General features: G+C 30.4%; 1 protein-coding gene across 1 annotated transcript in view; it reads right to left on the reverse strand.

Annotated features, from left to right (window-relative positions):
* Positions 1-15,828: 15,828 nt before the first annotated feature.
* Galphas (G protein alpha s subunit) overlaps positions 15,829-20,931 on the reverse strand; it is a 28,834-nt gene continuing 23,731 nt past the window's right edge. The window contains exon 10 of the mRNA XM_065355091.1: positions 15,829-20,464. Coding sequence (XP_065211163.1) covers positions 20,318-20,464 — 147 coding nt within the window. The 3' untranslated portion in view covers positions 15,829-20,317. The remainder of the gene's footprint in view (positions 20,465-20,931) is intronic.

Consider the following 20,931-nt stretch of genomic DNA (forward strand, 5'->3'; position numbering starts at 1 on the left):
ATAGCTCAAATTAATCTATATTAAATGTACTTTCCATTGGACTATTTGAAAACCAATTTCAGAATGTATTTTGAACGAAAATTTTTGTTTTAAAAATCATGAAAATTGATTCTTCAAAAAATTTTATCACTTTTCAACTTCAAGGATTTCCACAGACCAAAATATGTCAGGTCGGCGAAATATTTTTGTTGCATGTAAGGTAGTTGGGTATAAGGTACGTTTCTACACGGTTGGATTTTCGAATCAGTGTTGCCAACATACCAAAATTGAAGGTGCGGCATCTCTCCCGGTGCGGCATCTCACCCGGGTTTACCTTAAAGGTACCTATATTGGGCAAATTTTCCTTACTATTATCCTAAAATGGATTCGTATTTTATGTCAGTTGCTCATGTGACATATGTTAGCTCCATCACATTAGCGCCAATTTGAATCATTCCTGACGTCAAGTAATGTATTTGAATCCTTTTTGATAACTTAATGAGATAAAAATGAAAATTTAAAAATTAATTTCAATGATTTTTTGTAATAAAAGTAAATGAAGTGATGGTACACTTCATTGTTCTCAAGGGAAGACTACCGCCGTATCGAAAAAATTGCACAACATCTACTTTTTCTTGTTCATGTTCAAACTCTCTGTCATTGCCCGTTCCTCGAGAAAAAGTCCGTTAAACACTTCTTGTGAACTTCTATTTTTTTTTTTTTTCTAAAGAGAGAAGTGAGGAGAGGGTTTCTTGCGTTAGATTTTGGAAGAGAAATCGTTCTGTTAAGATTGTTTGGTTCAAATGTCTAGAATGACTGGCTATTTCGAAAATTTCAAGAATTTTATTCGTGGATGATCGATCGGGCATCAAGCAATGTTGGCATGAAGAAAGTGATCACCTTCAAAGGTTTATCTGTAGATAGATAACGAAATGAGATGGATAGTAGCTACAGGCTACAGCAATGATATTTAAGAAAGGAACTGTGGGAGTGATTCTCAAGGAACTTTGTCCCTGTGGCTCGATGGTTACACAAACATATCTGCATAAACTCGATTAGTGTTGCATAGTTTCTAGATGGAAGGACTCGAATTCAACCCTGAAACACCTCGTACCTAAGTAGAAGTAGAACTGGAATATTTTATCGATTTAAAAAAACAACCGAAAGGATTTTATTATAAAACGTGATTAATAAGTATAACAGCATTATTATACTTAATCATTTGGTCCAATTTAGCTTCATTTTGCTCTCTAAGTCACGGGTAAATGTTCAACTGTAGTAAAAGTTGGCTAATATTGCTTTCACGGAGACATTTCTTTAATTGCGTTACATGACTTTTATTATGCACCTCAAAATCTAAAAGTGATACCTCTTACTCAAAGAATTCAGGTCTCTTAAGACGCTGGTAGGGACCTTGTTGATTTTGTTCGCTGCCATAACTCATATCAACGTTCGTACTGCAGTTTAAATAAAAACTTGAAATTGATTTTAGTGTTCAAAGCGCAGATTTTTCGTCGCGTTGAAATAAAGATATACGAGTACGATAGGTAGGTCTCGTCTTCGCTCGAAGAGATATTCTAATATTAACCCTTATCGCTTTTGTGGTTCATTTTGTGTTCAAGTATGTGGGTATTTCTACGACTTGCCAAATAAATACAATGTACAAAGATAGAATTGAAGAAAATGAACGAATTTGAATGCTAGCATGATATTTACTATAGGTAGAGGTAGAGGTACCTTACCTACTATGCTAGGATCAGATATTTCCAAGATGGGGACGTTTAAATAGGTAAGGTACCTACTTGTTTCAAATTCTTAACAATTTCCACCGCACCTAAACATTTAAATTCTTAGATACCTATATCTAAAATTTCTCATGCCTTAAATTTTAATGGATTAATTTCCAATAAATGAGACAAGAATTTCTCAAGACTCAACAAACCACCTAAACAATCACACTTACTCGTATATAACAAACTTACGATTTCAATTTTTTCCATCGCGATCTTTGCAATTATTCAAAATTAAATGAACAAATTAAATATTCAATTAAACAGTAAAAAACACTTAGGAATTGCAAATAATATAAGTGAGTTAAATGCGACACTGTTTTTACAAAAGTTATAGACTATGGAAAATACCCTCGCGATCCCATTTTGCAAATCAGAACTTCGTGTTCTTATTTTCATTCTCGCAAAAATTAGTTTATCAATTCATTTTATTGCATTTTCAGCAAATAAAAAGGTACTAAGGTAAGTATATAAGTAGAGTAGATAGATAGTAAAATTTATTTTTAAAATATATGCAAATAAAGTTTGAAAACAGCGTGTTTTTGCATCGCGTCAAAAAACTCATCTCTTTATCAACAAAAAACATTCTTACGTTAGCATTTTTTTATTCGTTGGCACGCTACGTACAAAAATAAGCCATCGGATTAAAGAATTGAATATATTTTTTATGAAGTACATTTGTAGCAAATTTAATAGAAAACAAAAGATAGATACACCATGCATAAAGTTACCTTCCCTGGTGGTACACATATAAGTACATACTAATAAGCCAACAGAAAAATTCGAAATGTACATACCTAGATAGATAAGTAGGTACCATTTTTTTTCTGTAAAAATACACGTCAATTTACTTATTGAAATATTTATCAAAGCCCACCGTGTGATTTATTGTTTCCTCCTAAATTCGCATTGATGTACAACCCCAATTATAATGTATAATTAAAAAGGCAATGTTTCGTAACAAATTCAATGTAGGTACATGTCGCTATTATGTACCTATAAAGTTGGTAGGTAGGTAAATGACATTCTCGTAGCAGTCTTTTTAAATTGATATTCCCTGTGAAGAAATTTAACAACGTGAAAGACTTTTTTTTTTTCAAGACTGCTACGACATACCGTAACTTTTTCCTTTCCTTTTTTTCAAATAAGTACCTACCTTTATCATACTAAAAGGTATTATTATTCCTTCATTAAGATTTTAGATATATTAAGAACCGTGCGAATCAGAAAAATGGAAAGCGAGCTAATTAAGGAGGACGAAATTTGCTGATTAATCATTTCTGAAGATTCCCCGACAATCGACCAATTGTTTTTCACGGTCTTTATCGAAGCACAAAATGTTGAAAGTTCGCATAATATTTCATTATTTCGAATTTTTCTAAACGAAATAAGCAACTCTTGAGTACTTATCTCTTATGCAATTCATGTAGCGAGGTTTTATGTACATTCCTCAAAATTTAGGATTGACAGTCTCTACAATAGAATAAATCTTACTTAATACTTAGGTAAAATTTTCAACACGATAAAAGTTACTAAATATTTTTAGTAAAAAGGTGACATCATGTTTCTGCCTTAGATGGAAAGTTTTAACCTGCTCTCAAACACCTGGTAACAAGATCTTCCAAAAGACTTTATATTTCTTCGATTCCAAATTTATTCGCAAGTTAATTTTATTTTCACATAAATAATTTTTAAGCCTCAAAATATAGATTTTACGACATTTTTAATACACTCACTTACTTATTTAATGATGAATTTTTAATAGGTTAAAGTTCAGATTTGAGTTGCTACCTATATTTAAAATCTATTAGGTAGCATCGCTTTCAGTAAACTCTAAACAGTTTTCACGAGAGAAAATTTTTTGGAATTTTTTAAAAATATCTTTCAGAATTTGAAAGCACGTAGGTTATAAATTTTCAATTAATCAAGATTGGAAAAGTTTGAAATTATTAGGTAACAAAAATGTGATACTGATATGAAAGTATAAGGTAAAGAGAAAGTTTTTGAGATTTTTCGATTGTGATATAGGTAAGGTAAAAAAAAATATAGGCAAATTAACACATTTTTTCTGATACCTACTTCGTTCTCAACGATCATCCATCAGTAAAATTTTAAACCAAATTGGCAATTCACATTTTCCTTCAACTTCGAGAGTAGATAAACATAAATAATTGAGTTCAAAATGGGTTGTCTAATCTACCATGTCGAATTACTTACCTCAAGAAATATCATGATTTCAGTTCTCAAAATTCATACTTCAAGTTTGAAAATAGTGTCAAAAATTGAAAAATAATCTTACTCACATGTTTTATTTTTTGAAAAATGGACTCAACAAAGGGCATGTTTATTCTCCCCCCCCCCCCTCAAAAATTGTCAATTCAACTTCACATTCGCTATAAAGAGAGAATAAAAATTTTGATTTCCCATTTTTTTTTCTCTGTTGAATTTTAAAACTCATTTTTGATTATAGGTACCTAACTTACACCAAAAATGAAACAACTTTTTTTCATGCACTTCTCAAAAAATAAATAAATAAACGTGAAAATAATTCTTTTTTTAGCAGCACACCTCCATGAATCTATTTCATAAAAATTTAACAAGAAATTTCAATTTTTCAAATTAAAAAAATTCTGATTTTATGGACATAAATGAATTTTAGATTCTACAGTGTTAAACACTGCTTTTTAAAATCATTTGATTTTAAATCTTCTTCACTTTCCGCTGATGTGTCTGAAAAAAGTAAAACAAATCCATTCCCAGTCTCTAAAACTTATATTGAGTAAGGACACTCTGTACACTTATCTGTCCGCTTGAGAGTTCAGGTCAAACTGAATTGAATAATTCGTTGCCTCAAAAATGAAATTTTTAAACATTCCAAAATTGAATAATTTTTTTTACGTTTTTTTATCTGGGTGGTAAAATCCGTGCATTTGAATATGCTACTCGTGCGTGCTTTGAGAAAATTAGAAATACAAATACGGAAATCACTCTCGAAAGCACAATTTCTTCCATCTTTAGTCTATCTAGCTAGTACAGATGCAGAATATATATTACATATCGGAAGATACTCGACTATATATAGTACCTATGTGTTCTTGCTATTGAAAAAAAAACCTTCTGTGCTCTCAAAGGATTACACGTAATGTGCTTAGGTATCTCCTACTCGTGTAAGTATAGGTACGTATTACATACGTATCAACATATATCTATTCGAATTAAATTAATGTGCAAGTACCGAAGTAGATCTACTGTGTACTTAACATCGACTCGTACACTTAATTATCTAAATATGATTTATAGCGCACAGATATCACGTGTGTTCATAGTTACTTATTTGTATAAATAACTTTTACGAATGGATACTTGTAATACACCTAAGTACCTACCTACCTACCTACCTACCTACCGAATACTCGTAGTTGAAAAATAAGCAAATTATTATGAAGAAAAAGGCCAAAAGAAAAATATGTACCATTGTACCTAGACAAGAAATTCTACAAATCTGTGTCAAGAAAATAAAATGTCAGTTCCAAAAATTCACAAATATAAAATGCAATTTGCTATAATATCTGCTGACAAGTTTACATACATGCAACCCCTCGTACATATTTTCAACAATGAAAGTCAATTCAATACGTATACCTGTGCTATATACCTGTCACCTGTTCAAGTTGAAGAGGTGAAAGGAATGAGACCAAGTGAACAAGTATTCCGCCACGAATTAATTTTTCAAATAAATATTTACAAATTCGTTTTCAAAACTGGATGATTTATTCTGCTCTTTGACTTCATCACGTTGTGAAATAACATTTAGAAAACATACCTTTCTTCGTAAGTTTAAAAATGAGAAAAATCTTCCCATCCGAAATACTTTTCGACAGAAATTTTATTCCTTTGAAAAAGTAATCGAGCTTTCATAAGTATTTAATGAGTGCGTATGTAATACGACGTATACCTACTTGTTGATTTTTCAGCTGAGTAGAACATTTCTTTGGGAAATTTCGCGAATACTTTTCCCAATAGATATGTGAGAACAGTGAGAACATTGAATTAAAAATATTTTCACGGTATGAATTCTAGCGAAGTTTAAAAACTTCTTGATAAAAGAGCAAGGAAACTTTTCAAGAACCTGCGAATGTCGACAAGGACAACAAAATAGTACCTATTCGCCAGCAGCAGAATGTGTGGCAAGTTTATGTAAGTAGGTAATTTAATTACACGTGTGTTGTTTTTGTAATTTTTCTGTCGTATTCGCAAAGTTTTCGTTCTTATTCTTAGATATGATGCATAATGGAGAAATGATTAAGTACTCGAAGAAAATACGTAAAAAGAACCAGATTAAATCACCAATAAACCCAGTACTTCGGTAATGTTTGTAAAACTTTAAATATAAGTAACCACGATTGAAATCTGAATGAGCAATTTAAGCAATTTTATTCGAGATTAAATATACGAAAAAATCTCGAGAAAGAAAATCGTTTCGAATAAAAGAACAATGTTTGAATGGAAACCGAAAGATTATTCTCGAATAAAATGATCCTAAAAAGAAAAAAAAAACTAACTAGAAATTTGCACAGAAATTAAATCTAATTTACACCCGGTATAATGAACTGTGTACTTGAATACTTGTCCTGTAGATGAATGAATGTGCTGAATAGGTGACATAATACACTTCGACAAAATAAATTAAAAAAATATATATATTCTCACCTAAATTGCAAAAAATTCTGATCAACTTGCAAATTTCAATAAGAAAGGTTGTTTTTAAACAATATAAATTAATTTGCTATCGATACCTTGGTAATGCTTTTGAATACTCCTACTTAAAAATAAGATAGGCAACGAGAGAAGCTCGATTAAACATCAACTCACGCGGTAACCGGCATTTCAATAAAAACGTAGCGCATGTAAAAAAGAACCAATCAACTTAGAAATACTGCAAGTATCATTTCTAACCGATTATATACATAAAACATTTGTTTTTAACTGACGAATAATAATAAAAAAAAAAAAAAATACAAGAATATCAAAAGCGAAAAAAATTTTAATGTCTACCTGATAAGATTTCAGTTGGAAAATTGTTTAAATGAAAAAATAAATTCTCGAAATGCTTGTCCGCGAAACCGGAAAGTTGTACTAATAAATTATATTTTACGGGAATTATCTCGATTTTCGAAAATGATAACCGTGTACCCGAATACGACGACTGCAACGAATGAAATTCGAATCTGAACTGTAAACTAGGTCCGTGTTAGAATGTAGATATCTATTCGACTTCTGGTGGTACTTTTACAGCCTTCTGTCCCTTACCATCCCTTGCGTTACCAACGTCTATCCACCCCCAATATAGTTTAAAACAGGGTTGCGCAAAATCAAAATTATTCGCAGATTAATCTACCGGCAAGAAAAATTATATCTACCTTATGCTTTATGAAATCAGCTGACCGAAGTTTTACGCTCAGGTATAGGCGTTCGTTTGATTATTTAATTAGTTAACTGGCGTATTATACACCGGTACTTATTATTAAATTGTAAGCTATGTATTTGCTAAAGGCATTTATTCGTATTCATTCATTTATTCATAATTTACCTAAACTAATTTCGGGTAAAGCGTAGGAATATATTTTAAATGATATTCCTGTGGCGTTTTAATGTGTTTGTCGTAGGTCTAATCGAGATATTTTTCATGCGTTTTCTCGTTACTCAATTAAATTTTTCACAAAGGCATCTAATCATGTATACCTAGATACAAATATCAAAAGCACGAGTGAAATACAAATGTGCAAACAATATTTCAAAAGTCAAAATATGAATAGATACCTGTTAGGTATAATAGATAGATGTATACATTCGAGAATATTTATTTTTCTTCCCGTGATAGGCCCTATTTTTATAAGATCCCTTGATCAAAAAAGCAAGGAACTTGGAGAAAATTTCATAAAAGTTACGTTTTCGTTCTCTAGATACCTACTTCGAAAAATAAAAAATAAATTGACCTACATAGTTCAAAAATTATCAACTCAAATTACTTGGAGCATGCTTAAGGCTATTCTAAAGCTATGGCTCTAGTCCAAAAGAGAGAGACATTTTCCCACTTTTTGAGATAAATTTGGAAAATATAGTTTTTTCTGTACCTATGTGAAACTTGTTGAAGTTTATTTACATATAGCTGTGTAATGCCTCTTTCTCATAAACATCTTATACCTATACTATTCAAGTTTTCAGATTTTCTCAGTAAGGTGGACTGAACTTCGATATTTGATTACAGAGCACAGTATGAGAAGAATGCGCCGATGTTCTTCAAGTTTTAAAAAATAATAATATAATGGGTATTTATAATTTTTTTTTTTATTAATGAACCAACTGCCATATAGTTTGAAATTCACATACGAGTACCTATACAGTTTATACTTTTTACTCGTAACAGGGTTGTGAAAACCAAATGTTTTTTCATTTTCCGTTTCCGTTTCCGTGTTCTTTTTGATTTTCAGTTTATGTTTTTGTTTTCGTTTTTCGTTTTCATTTTCATTTTCGTTTTTTTAGTTCTCAAATTTTTGTTTTCGTTCACATTTTTTCCCCGGTTTATACGCCTTGTTCTGCAATTTCATAGCTATTGCATATCACAACTCGTTAAAAATCGAATTTTAAAAAAGCTCGTGGAGTGAACAAATTCTTACTTAATTAGAAAATTTAGAGTTTTTTTTTGCTTTAAAAAATCAATATTTATGTTAGTACCAACACTTTAAAAAAAGAAGGCATTCTTCGGTAACTTTCGATCTTTTTGAAACTAACGCTGTATAAGTAAATAGGTATTAGGTAGGTACTCGTATTACATTTTATTTGAATTTTTCCATGCGAAAAATTTTAAAATTTGTAACTGTAAGTAGGAGGTATAAACATTTTTTATTGAATGTTTCATCTAGGTACCTATTCAAAGAATGGAATTTTGAAAAAACTCCCAAAAAATGGTCATCTTTGTACTACCTACTCAGTACTCACCTTAAGTCTCACCCCTACACATAGATAACTAGCTATATGTATAGCTATCACTAAAATCAACGGGCCAACCGTAATTTCATTTTTCATCAAACTGGACTTATTGTATTGTTGGTTGCCTACTATTTCGTTGCAAAGGCAAATCGCATGCCACGCCTGGTAAAAATTTCTGTTTTTGTTTATTTTTTTTCGACTTTTTTTTCAATACAAAAATGAGCAAATACATACTTATCATCATGTAAACTGACCCATCGTCAACGTTTCATAGGAAAGTTCAATTCGTATTTTTGAAATATTCAATTTTTAAACCAGGCACCTAATAAAAAGAACAAGAACAAGTGACAGAGATGTGCACTTTTCAGAAAAGTAATTTTGGTGAAATGAAAAGTGAAAATTTCATTGAAAAGTGTGAAAAGTTGTGAAAAGAGTGAAAAGTAAATTGTGCTCAGTAAGAGCTTCAAATTGATGTATTTTTTGCCTATCTAAAACTCACAAAATAACAAAATCATATTTTTTCACCTACTTAGTCGAATAGTGGTAGTCTTGAGCCTTTCTAGAGCCTCTACATTTTTGGGTTTTTCAGTTTTGAAAAAAAATGTTGCGAAAAATATCAAAATACAGTTCAGCGCTCATATATGGGTGCTTAATTGCGAAGGTGAAGAAGTGGAGAGAGTGAATCATGATATTTGACTTTATCAATGAGGTCAGTGTTCTCTGATGAATAAATTGATTGGTCATTCACTTTTTTTTTTTTTAGTGAAAACTGAAAAGTGAAATGAAAAGTGGGGACTTTTCTTTTCAACTTTTCATTGAAAGAAAAGTACTTTTTACTTTTTACTTTTCACTTTTCAGACTGCACATCTCTAAGAACAACACATTCATTGCGTGGAATATTTATCGTGATTTCGCAAATGTTGAATTTTGCATGATTTATTCTGTGAAATAATGTTGTTTTAAATACGGTACCTACATACCATACATATATTTTTGACTTGATGGTTGAAAATCGGCCCTTTTTTATTTTTATGATGAGACACTTTTTTAATATCTTGATTAACTCTTAAAAGTAGAAAATTTTTAAGAAAACGTTTCATTTTTGTATGAAATTGAACTTCACAGGTCGAGTTTACAATTAGACTCAAGTTATGTACGTTGTTGTTCTTTTTCTGTATTCCTATAATATAACTTAGGTATTAATTTTTTTTAAAAGTCTGTAATTCTTTACTTTTCAAGTACCATTCAACTATTTAACGACTTTTGATAGTTGATAGTTTTATGATTAGCAATCATTGCCATATTATGTTTTCTTATAAGTTATTTTCCAAATTCATAAAATAATTACAAAAGGAAAAAAATCATATATAATCGTTTTGTTCGAGCACATAGTCCTTTTCGCATTTTCATCCGGAAAAATTTTTAATAAATATTTTTTATAGCAAACTTTGTAGATTAATTTCAAGTAGGTACGTTTTGTGTTAGACTAATTTACCATTAAAAAATCCTATTTCTAGTTTCCCCAATAAAATTTATCATCATGCAAAGAATTCTCAAGCAATTAAGCACAAACTGTGTAGGCCTAGGTAACAGATTCCCTTCGAAGTGAGTTCAGCTGTTGAAAACCTTTTTTTCTCCTCCTCTCTCCATAAAAAAAAATTGAAAAATTAAAAAATTCGGATAGGTACATATACAAAGCAAAATTAATTCGAGCAAATAAAGTAATTCTTGCGAATGAAACGGGTTTTTATATTGATGGTAAAGTTGATCAATTTTTGAATAGTTGAGTGAGATATGTATGTACTTAATTTGGGAACTAACCTTACTTAAAATTTCAATAATCTCATCAAGCTCATGATAAAGCTTGTCTGTTACCTTCAAATTCTATTTTTAAAAATGTTGAAAAAAAATCGTAAGCCTACACTTACATAATATCAAATGAATGATTGCATTCAGTATAAGTAAGTCTGTATAATATTTCTTCATTATAGATACAAACTTTTATACTTTGTCTAGTACCCAAACAAATTACTCGACGTAAAAAGTAGGTACATATATATGAAAAAAAAGATTTCGTACAAAGTATGCATAACCTCATATTGTAAGTAATTGTATCGTTCAACTCGAGAAACATCTGTGACAATGGAAAATTTTTCATGATTAGGTTTAGGTAGGTATAGGTTGATATATTTTGCAAACATCAAATGAAAAGCTACAGAAGACAGTAATTTGAAGCCAATTCAGAGAAGAAGCGAAAAGCATTCCGACGTAAAAACATTTTCTTTAAAAAGACGTTTCAACGTTTCAAGTCTGACTAAACCGAACCAGCTGAAACACAGAATAGAAAAACCGTCACTAAATAACCATAGAAATGAGCAAAAAATTCCTCTTATCGTTTTCTACATAATCCGCGAAATGAAATAACACCGTAAAATATTTACGAACGAACGAAAGAGAAAAAAAATCAAAGTTTCTTCGCAAACTGAAGCAAAATGTTAGGCAATTTCTGTTGGTCTTGAAAAAAAACTTGCTCTACTTATTTAAAATCTGCTCTAGTTCTTATCCCTCATAAAATTTTAATTAAGCCTACCTACACATTATCTTTCGCTTAACTACTTATTTTTGATTCGGATCATCGCTGAAAAATATGTATAAATATAAGGTCATTTTTTTAATGTTTATAGTAAGGCATCTTTTTTTTCTTCTTTTTAAACATGATTAGCTCAAAACGCTCGCCAGCTCCCTAAGCGTTGGCAAAAAGGAGAGAAACAATATTTTCTAAGAATGCAAAAAAAAAAATTAAAACTGAAAATGTTTTTTTTTTTGCAGCAAAAAATGCCTATAATATTATTAATTTTTGGTTATGCTTTCCTCTATTCTTTTTATTTCGATTACCTATTTGCTTTATCTGCTAGAAATAAATAATGCCGTTATTCAAGTAGGTATTTGTTTAACCTTTCTTTCTTTTCCTTTTTTTTTTTTTTTTTTTTTTTTTTGATCAGCACACCAATGTCATCGGAAGAATTTTTAAATATGTACATATAATATGCTACATAAAATATTTTGTCAAGGTGCTTAGGTGTTTCAAAGCAAAAGTAAAATCTACATGAAATTGCCTCAAGTCACTCGGAGAGGACTTGAAGGGCGGAATAAAACAATATAACAAAAGAAGAGTACCGGTAGTTGAAAATAATGAACATTTCCCTACGGTATTTCCGAAGAGAGAGAGAAAAAAAGGAATAAAAAACTGAACTTAACGGAAACACGTTTCTCAAACGATTCCGTAAAAATAGGATAGAATATAAACGTAAAGAAAGTCAAACAATCGTGACGAAAAATTTTTTTATATTTATGGAATTCGCAAATGCAAAGTAAACACTGTACTTACGATTAGTATGTAAACTTGCGCATTAAAAAAAAAAAAAAATGAAAAGTCATTTTTAGGAATTCATTAAAAGAATACATTTGTTTCTTTCTCATACCGGGTGATCGAAAAATTGTGGGTCTTCCAACATTTTGTTTAGGAATAAAGTTGGATTGGCGACTCCTGAATGCATTAAACAAAACCAACATGGTACCTACCTACCTAGCTACCTACAACATTTCTATCTACGTAAGGAACAATTGTTGCACAACGATTTTTTTGCTCATAAGTAAGTAGAAATCCGACAAAAATATTATCGTGCATTTATAAAATTAATATTTAATATACAAATCTGTATTTTATTTTAAATAATTGTAGCTTACGGGTAAAAATTTCTTAACACTTTAAAACAACCACAACGGTAAAATAGAAAGGAAAAGTTACCCGACGAAAGAAAAAAAAACATTTGAAAAATGTCTGCAGTTGAAATTACAGTAAAAACTAAACATAGTATTAGTTTCATTTCATGCTTACATCGCCCTATTCGTCTATTCGTTGTACGTTTAGGAAAAACTTTTAAAATGGAAAAAGTTTTTCCACCACCTTTTTTCCTTTGTAATATACCTCTTTTTCAGTTTTTCATCTCTGGATGTCTTCATTTCGGCTTTTAACAACACGAGTTTAAGTTCTTTTGCCGTTTTTCTAAATGAAATGTTTGATTAATGTTCAACAACTAACAAACAGTACAAAATTAAAGAAAACTGTTCGAAGTGATCTCAAGTCATAATAACTTTATCAGTGCTTAACCCCATTAATTTTACCAAGCTGTAATAGTAAAAGTACCCACTACAAACTACCTCCAGCTGATAAGTACCTACTTGTACCGATACCCTCGTGTTTTATCATGTAACGATGTGTGGTGCACGTGCGAGAGATCAGCGGTAAATTAGTAATCAATAGGTATAGCATTCTTTTTTTAATACAATTTTTTCTTGGAAGTTTTAAGTAAAAGGTAAACGAATTTACTTGGAAGAAATCAATTTCCAACTTTTCATAGGTGATTACTGATTGTACGTATGTTTTCTAGTAAATTCTTCTGAACAGAAACTTTTTATAACCTCGGTAATGATGGCGATATAAATTAGGTAGGTACCTACCTTTTGTACATTTGTGTAACAGATGGCGAGAAAATTTCACACAAGCGTTTTAGGTTCAGTGATTTCATTTCCAACTTATTTTCCAACATGATAACTAAGCTACCTAAGTATAAGTAAGCCTATCGTGTATTAGTAGAAGAACTAAAGTTATTTAGGTATCTCCAAATGTTTCATTCAAGTATTTGGTTGATCATAATTTTAATCTTAGATGAGTTGAGTTTCCTAGATTATTTTAGGCTCATGACTTATTCATTAACATTTAGACTAATAAAGAGGTTTTCATGGTACTTAGGTATACAATTGAAAATATAAAACAAAATTGAATAAATGTAAAACTTTTTAAGCATAAAATTGAGGCATGAATATTTTGCATTTTTCAAGTTACTGCGCAAAGGGCGAAATGGCAAAAAATTATTGTTTTTTCATCAATTCAATACAGCCAATCAGCGAATAGTATTTCAGCTGATAGCCAATTAGCGACCAGTATTGAATGGTATCAAAAGTAGCCTGTAGGATCGTTTTAAAACAGTACTCATTTTCTTGATTTTGAGTTACTATTTTGACTAATAATTTATCTTAATTCTCAAACTTTTTGCCTGAAAAATGTTTAAAATCTGGTTAATTGGTTAATTGGTCAAATTGGTGAACGGATTAACAAAAAAATTCAAAATTACTTGCATAAAAATAAAAAATTGAAATCAATTTTAAATTAATAAAATTTAAATAAGCATTCATGATTCAACTCGGCATTTTTATTTTTAAATGAATATAAAATGACAATAATTGGTAAAAAGTACAAAGAAGTTAGAAAACCATTGATTTGACCTACAAAATGTGACTTGCAAATCACAAATTTAATTCCGTTTCGAAAATAAAGTAGGTATTCAGCCAATTCTTTCCTTCTATTTTTATTTTTTTAAATAGTAAAGTTTTCAAATTTATAAACAAATTGAACAATTTTCAATTTTTAAACAAAAAATAAAGGAAGGAAGAAAAAATTTTTAAATTATAGTGTTGAAATCTTCAACAATGATCGAAAGCTGTACTTCTAACGAGTGTAGTAAAACTACAATAAAATGTCAAACTTTGAAAAGAAAAAAAATTATAACAATTCAAAATCGACAAAACGATTAAATAGACAGAAAGCAAAAACAAAAATATCACAAAACAATATGTTTAGCTTCAGGAACATTGAAGCTCTTTTTTGAAGATTTGATGATAGAAAAGCCTTCATAGTTCATAGTCTCTCTTAGTTTGTTTTTGATCACTTTTTTTCTTTATTAATTTTTTTTCTCAGCGATGGTTCATCTTCAAGTCGTAGAGCTTCAGATTTCCTCCACTGAACACTTTTTCGTCCGTTTTTAAAGGTTCAAGGTTCAATCATCCCATTGACACTATTGACCCCGGTTCGCTGTTCAATTTTTTCGCCTGATACCTGAACTGCAAAAAAAATCCAAAAATATCACTTGAGTATTCATACTCATTAGATACTCGAGTACTTGACTTGAAAATAAAAGAAACAAATGATTAACCGACTAAAAGATAAGAAAACAAATTTATTCACAATTGTTATCTTTTAATAGTACAGGTAACACAACAAAAATTTCGCTATAAATTTATACAAATTGACAATATTTATATTACTTTTAAAAATAAAATTGAAAGCGAAAAATAAGTAATTTAAAACTAAAAAATACAAATTCATTAATATATTAGCGAGATAGTTCGATAAACCTTATTAAAAAGTTGATTCATTTTAAATAATAAAAACGAAAAAAAAATTATTTACACAATTATCAAGGTTGTCTTATCATATTCATTATTTTTTATATATATATCTTTTTTTTTTACAGAATTACTATTTTAGATGACGCTTTGCTAATAACGATGAAATTTTTTAAATGATAAAAAAAATTAGGCTACGTGGAAATGTGTGAGAATTTCGAGAAATATCATTTTTGATTACACGTCTTTAGGTATATAGGTAAGCATATACATACAAGCTTCTCACGTTCATAATCAATATCTATTATTGAGATATTAAAGCGATATACTAAATCTATGAAAATTTCCCACTATATAATGTAGATCGCGAATCACTCAAACTAACTAACTAAAGAAAGAGTACATGTAACTATAGAAAATTACTATTTTCGTGAAAAATTGCGTTTTCGTTTTCGAAAGGCAAATCAAAATGAAAAATGCGGATTGGGTACGTAGTGGTAGTAATTATAATATTTCTATTACTACATATAAAACGAACTCGATCAAGTAGATAAAAATGATCAGAATTGATGAAATCAAAATCAAACGTGTAATTTAACCCAATTCATCAAAAATATTCTTATTATATCGATATATTCGATTATATTCCACGTTATTTCGATTTTCTGGTCATTTCCTATAGCATCATCGAGCCAAAAGAACAATCTAATCGTTAATTTGCGCGAATTTCATTTTTCTTAATATTATCTCGATTTTGATCATTTAAATGCCTTCCAAATTACGATCAAAAAAGTAAAAAAAAGTAAATGAAAAAAAAAAGATGGAACATTACGAAGTTTTTATTCGTAAAATTATAGTTGAGAATACCGAACAATGAAATCAAAATTTGAGAATTCGTCGACACTTCCACCGAAATGCTTCGAATACCTACACTACTTGCCATCTTTACACAAAATTCGAAAGTTCTCAAATGAACCATTACGAAAACCTTCGAATCGAATAGATCACCGTTCGTGGTGTATAGCTATAGCACGATTTCAACAAAAAATCAACGTTGAACACCTTATTTTGACAGACCAATGCCCTCAAATTCCTTCAAGCATACAGACGAATCCATGCTCGGCGTTCCTTCCACCTTAATACTATTTGTTATGAAATCACAAAACCGAATAATACTGTGTAGAAAAAAAATCAAACCCAAAATATAATCATTCTCTCTTAAAACGTATATATTCGCCAATCCCTTTCAAGGACGGAGTTACTCGCTGCACACGAAAATCAACCTAAAATAACGCAGGTATCGTAAAAAAAAAATTAAAAAAGTAGCACTAAGGCGCACTTCAATAAACGAGGATACCTTTAAATCGCAAAAAATTTTCAACGTGCAACGAAAAAGCTTCTCCTTTATCCTATTTTTTCCACCGCATACATATTATACGCAGACTTACGTACGCCGAAGACATAAGTTCTCTAGTAGGGCAGTTACGCGATATCTTAGCTACCAAATATAAAAAGTGTTAAAAATTCATAATAATTAGTGCTTAAGTGCTTACTTAGATATTCGTAAAATTGTGCGAAATGTTTACAGCGATTAATATATACATACGGAGAAATACGTAGATTAAAATATATACTCGCATAGAATAAATAATCGTTAGAATATTAATAAAAATAAATAAAACAAAGAAAAAAAATAATAAAAAGCCGAAACAACACGCACCTCTTCCGGGTTATCGTAGTAAAAAGCACTTTTAAAATAAATACCGTCGAGTAACAACCAGAAACAGACTAGGTAACCGGTCAAAATTTAAGCAACGAGTCATCAAACAAAAATAAATCACCGTAAAACGTTTCCAAAATAATACAAAATCTGCTTCTCTGTTTTTTTCTTTTTTTTTGTAAACACATTTTATAAATAATAAAAAAATTTGTTACCTAATCAGTCTCTAATTCCATTATATAAACATGTGTAAATACGTATATAAATTTATATACTTCATATAAAGAAAAAACAAAAATGCATAAATAAATAACAAAATTAAAATAAAAAAATATTTATATGAATAAATTTATTTATATATTTATATTCGTAAAGTAAAACGCACAAAAATACAACTTACATTGTTATTGATATGAGTTTTCCTTGAATCTCTGATTCAAAAAAAAAAAAAAAAAAAAAAATTGAAAAGTGAAGAGCATTAAAAATAAAAAATTTAGAAAGAAAAAAAACGAATATTCCTTGTCGCTTATATCGATATTTCAATCTGTTTTTTTTTTTGTTTTTAAAAAAAATCAACGACTAGAAAATATTTCGAACTACGATCACAATGTTTTCATCCTTTTGAAGCGTTCGATTTGAAAATTGTCAAAAACGAATGAATACACGGTGGAATTGGTAATCGTTGTACTAAACAGCGTGGAATTTTATTCATTTTTCGAATAGATAAATTATTTTTTTAAAGTTAAAAAACAAAATAAAAACAAATACAACAAAAAATTGTTCTTAGGCTGATTTTGATTCTTTCAAGAGGATAAATTTGGGACAAATGTTCATCAAAATGCTATCTGTTTACGATATCATGCAATAATGTAAAGGGTTTGTTAAACAATTTATGGTAGGAGATGAACAGGAAACGATCGAAATGTTCTTGTAAAAGTTAGAGGCAGGGGGAGTGGTCTCAGGGGTTTCCTTCAAAATTGAAAGCTGATTCCAATTCTTTTGAAGATATCTATTATCCCACAAACTTCTACCATTCAATTTCACGTGAAGATGAGAGAGGGAGAGAGGGAAAAGATTTTTCTCAAACTCTTTCGAGATCAAACTTTCGTGTTCTTCCAATTCTATTTACTAAACGCACATATAAGCACTTGGTGTACTGCACACAACTGGGGAAGAGAATCGAAAGAGCGTATTGGGAATTATCTTAGAGGATGTATTAATTTCAAACGACCAACTCACTTTTCCTCCATGCCCTCACTACGAGGGCACCTCGACCAGATTTTCACTTCAAATTAACTTCTAAAAACATAATCTAGAATTCAATAATGAAATTCGTTGGCAGTGTATTTCAATGGTTTTGGCTAAAGACCATTTATACCTATCCTTACTCATTGGAACCAAAATTCAGAACTTTTTTGGACCTTTTGAGAAAAATCTGAAAGACATTGTCATAAAAAAGTTCAAAATTATCATAACGCAACTTCATACTTGGGCCTCCTTCCCTCTCGTTCCACAAATCTGCAATCTTCTTCTTCTTCTCCTCCTCGTCTCTCAGAGGTAATTTCGGAGACCAAAAATTCCAAAAATAGACTGAAGCATATCTGCAGGTCCCTGACATAGCAGAATAATTATGAAACAAAACATTCCACCTTCAAAATCCGTTTTCCCATACTTTTATCTCAAGTTTCTGTTTTTTCAACTATAATAGACAAATCTTTTCTCAATTTTAAAACATCATTCAAAATTGCGAATAAAAAATCCTTTCAAAATGTGAAAATGCTCACAAAAACCTGCTCAAAATCGGAAAATTTCCCAAAAGTGCCTGTTTCAAAAAATTGTTAGAATGTTCTCAAAAAATCAATCAAAATGAAAATTTTCCCAATTAAAAAAAAAAATACGGAAGAAATTCAATTTTTAGAGGAAATGAGTTCAACAAAAGTCACTTTAAGAAACTTCGCAGACCCTATCCAAAAAAGAAAAATTCATATAAAAGAGAAGGCCATTAACCTTCCCATTCCCTTGTCTGAACGTCATTTACAAGTCATCCCGTAGGGGGCTGGGCGGTCACTCACTCAAGCTTACACATGAAATCTAAAAAGGAAATAAAACACAGATCAACGAAATTATTTGTGAAATTGATAGTAAATTTCATTTTCATTTGTTGGTCAAAATATTATTCGAATGATACATAGAAAAAATAACAGATGTTAAAATGAATAACTTAACTCTTTCCACTCAATCTACTAACACTCAGATCAACAAAATCTAATCATCGTACCTATTAATTAAAATAATCGACCAAATTTTCGAACCCCTGCACTTATTAATGATTAAACAACGATAGTGAACGTACTTTGTTACTTTCCACTTTCCAGACATGAATTAAATTCAACGTCGCGACATAACTAACACAATGTATTGTATTTTTCGAGCTTTCATCTCCAAGCACGCGTTTAATTTTTTCATATTTTTCCATCTTCAGGGCATATCTATGTACTTTTGAAATCTCACTCGTAATATTGCACTTCGCGACAAGAATGTTCTTACACAATACAACAAATATAAACAAAAAAGAAAAAAGAAAACAAAAACAAAAAAAAACAAAAGTAAAACAAAACAAAAAAATATGATTACGAATAAAAAGAAAAAAAAATGGTCTACCACTAAAAACGTCAGTGCGTATGTGGAAAACCCATATCAATACGAACGGGAACGTACACGATAATCGTAAAAATTTACAACATAACAACTTTTTTCGTGATAAAACAAAACGGTACTAATTTTCAAATGCAAAATGTGGTAACTGTAAGCAATAAATCTAAGACTTCCCCTTCCAAAAAATTTCCGGGACCGATGACAACGTTGCCAAGTACCAAAGAATATAAGTATAAAAAAAAAGAAAAAAAAAAAAGAAATGAAAATTAACGAAAAACATATTAAACAGAAGGGACGCGTAACTAGTAAACATATTGCACTTTCGATTACAAATTAAACGATCTCGTCAAACACGTATGGAAGCGCAAATTAACTCTTCACATGCGTCCTCTTTGAAACATCATCTCGGGACGCTTTCGCAATGGTAACTTTATATTTACAATTTTTTTCCTTCATTTTCGTTTAAAAAAAAAAGAACTACATCGAAAGATGTATCTTGAAAATATCGAGACTATTCGTAGTGATACGCAACCGATGATGGTTTGTATAGAAAAAAAGAACGAAAAAAAAAATAATAATCAAGGAGCAGTTACACTGTTTACGATGAAAAACTGCTTTATACAATTTCTTAAAATTACGTATAACTATACGATATTCTCGTCGATAAATTTTCTACACGATACCGCCGACGAATATTATACTTGGCAACACTGCAAGGCGAGAAAAAAGGAAATATACCAATATCAGCAAGGAAAATAATATCCAAGAATATAACAAGAAACGATTAGGTAGCGAGCAAGTGCGTCGTGTTAGCACTCGGAAATTAATGTAATGTATAGTAATTACATAATTTTTTTTTTCGGGAACAAACAGATGGCAGTTAGCGCAAACATCGCAATACAATTTGTTTTTTAAATTTATAATAATCATTCGTAGATCACAACAATTCGTACTGTCGCAGATGCATTCGTTGTATGATATCGCGACAATCGTTGAATACGCGTCTGATATTTTCCGTATCGACGGCACAGGTGAAATGCGGGTAACAATAATGCTTACCGTCGCCGCTGGCTGTACTGATGCGCTGTAAACAGAAATTAATACTGTCAGAGAGACGAACCAACGACTTATTCGATACAGACACAGTAAAATCAACTATGTAAGCCAAATATCATCATCATCATCATCGAGTCGTATAATCACTCGAGGTGGTATCAAGCTTTTTAGCTGAAGCAAAGGACTAGGCATTTGTTCACCGAGTTTGTGTATTGAGAACGGAAATTCACAAATTGTCAACCCCGATAGCCGATTGAGCTGAAATATGTAGCTCTTGAAAAAATACGTCACTTTCACCTCTCAAAACCCGAATTCTAACCTGCGGACTTTGATTCTTGATTTTTAACGAATTTTGGAAAATGATTAGAACCAGCCCATTAGGGTTACACCTCGTTTACTCGTATAAACCCATTACGTGAAATCTATAATTTTTTTTACTGAATTCGAGTAGGCACAATTTTTTTGTAAATCAAGATGGAAAAAATAATGTTTGCT

This window comes from Planococcus citri, chromosome 3 (genome assembly GCF_950023065.1).
Source record: "Planococcus citri chromosome 3, ihPlaCitr1.1, whole genome shotgun sequence".
In the NCBI taxonomy this organism is placed as follows: domain Eukaryota; kingdom Metazoa; phylum Arthropoda; class Insecta; order Hemiptera; family Pseudococcidae; genus Planococcus; species Planococcus citri.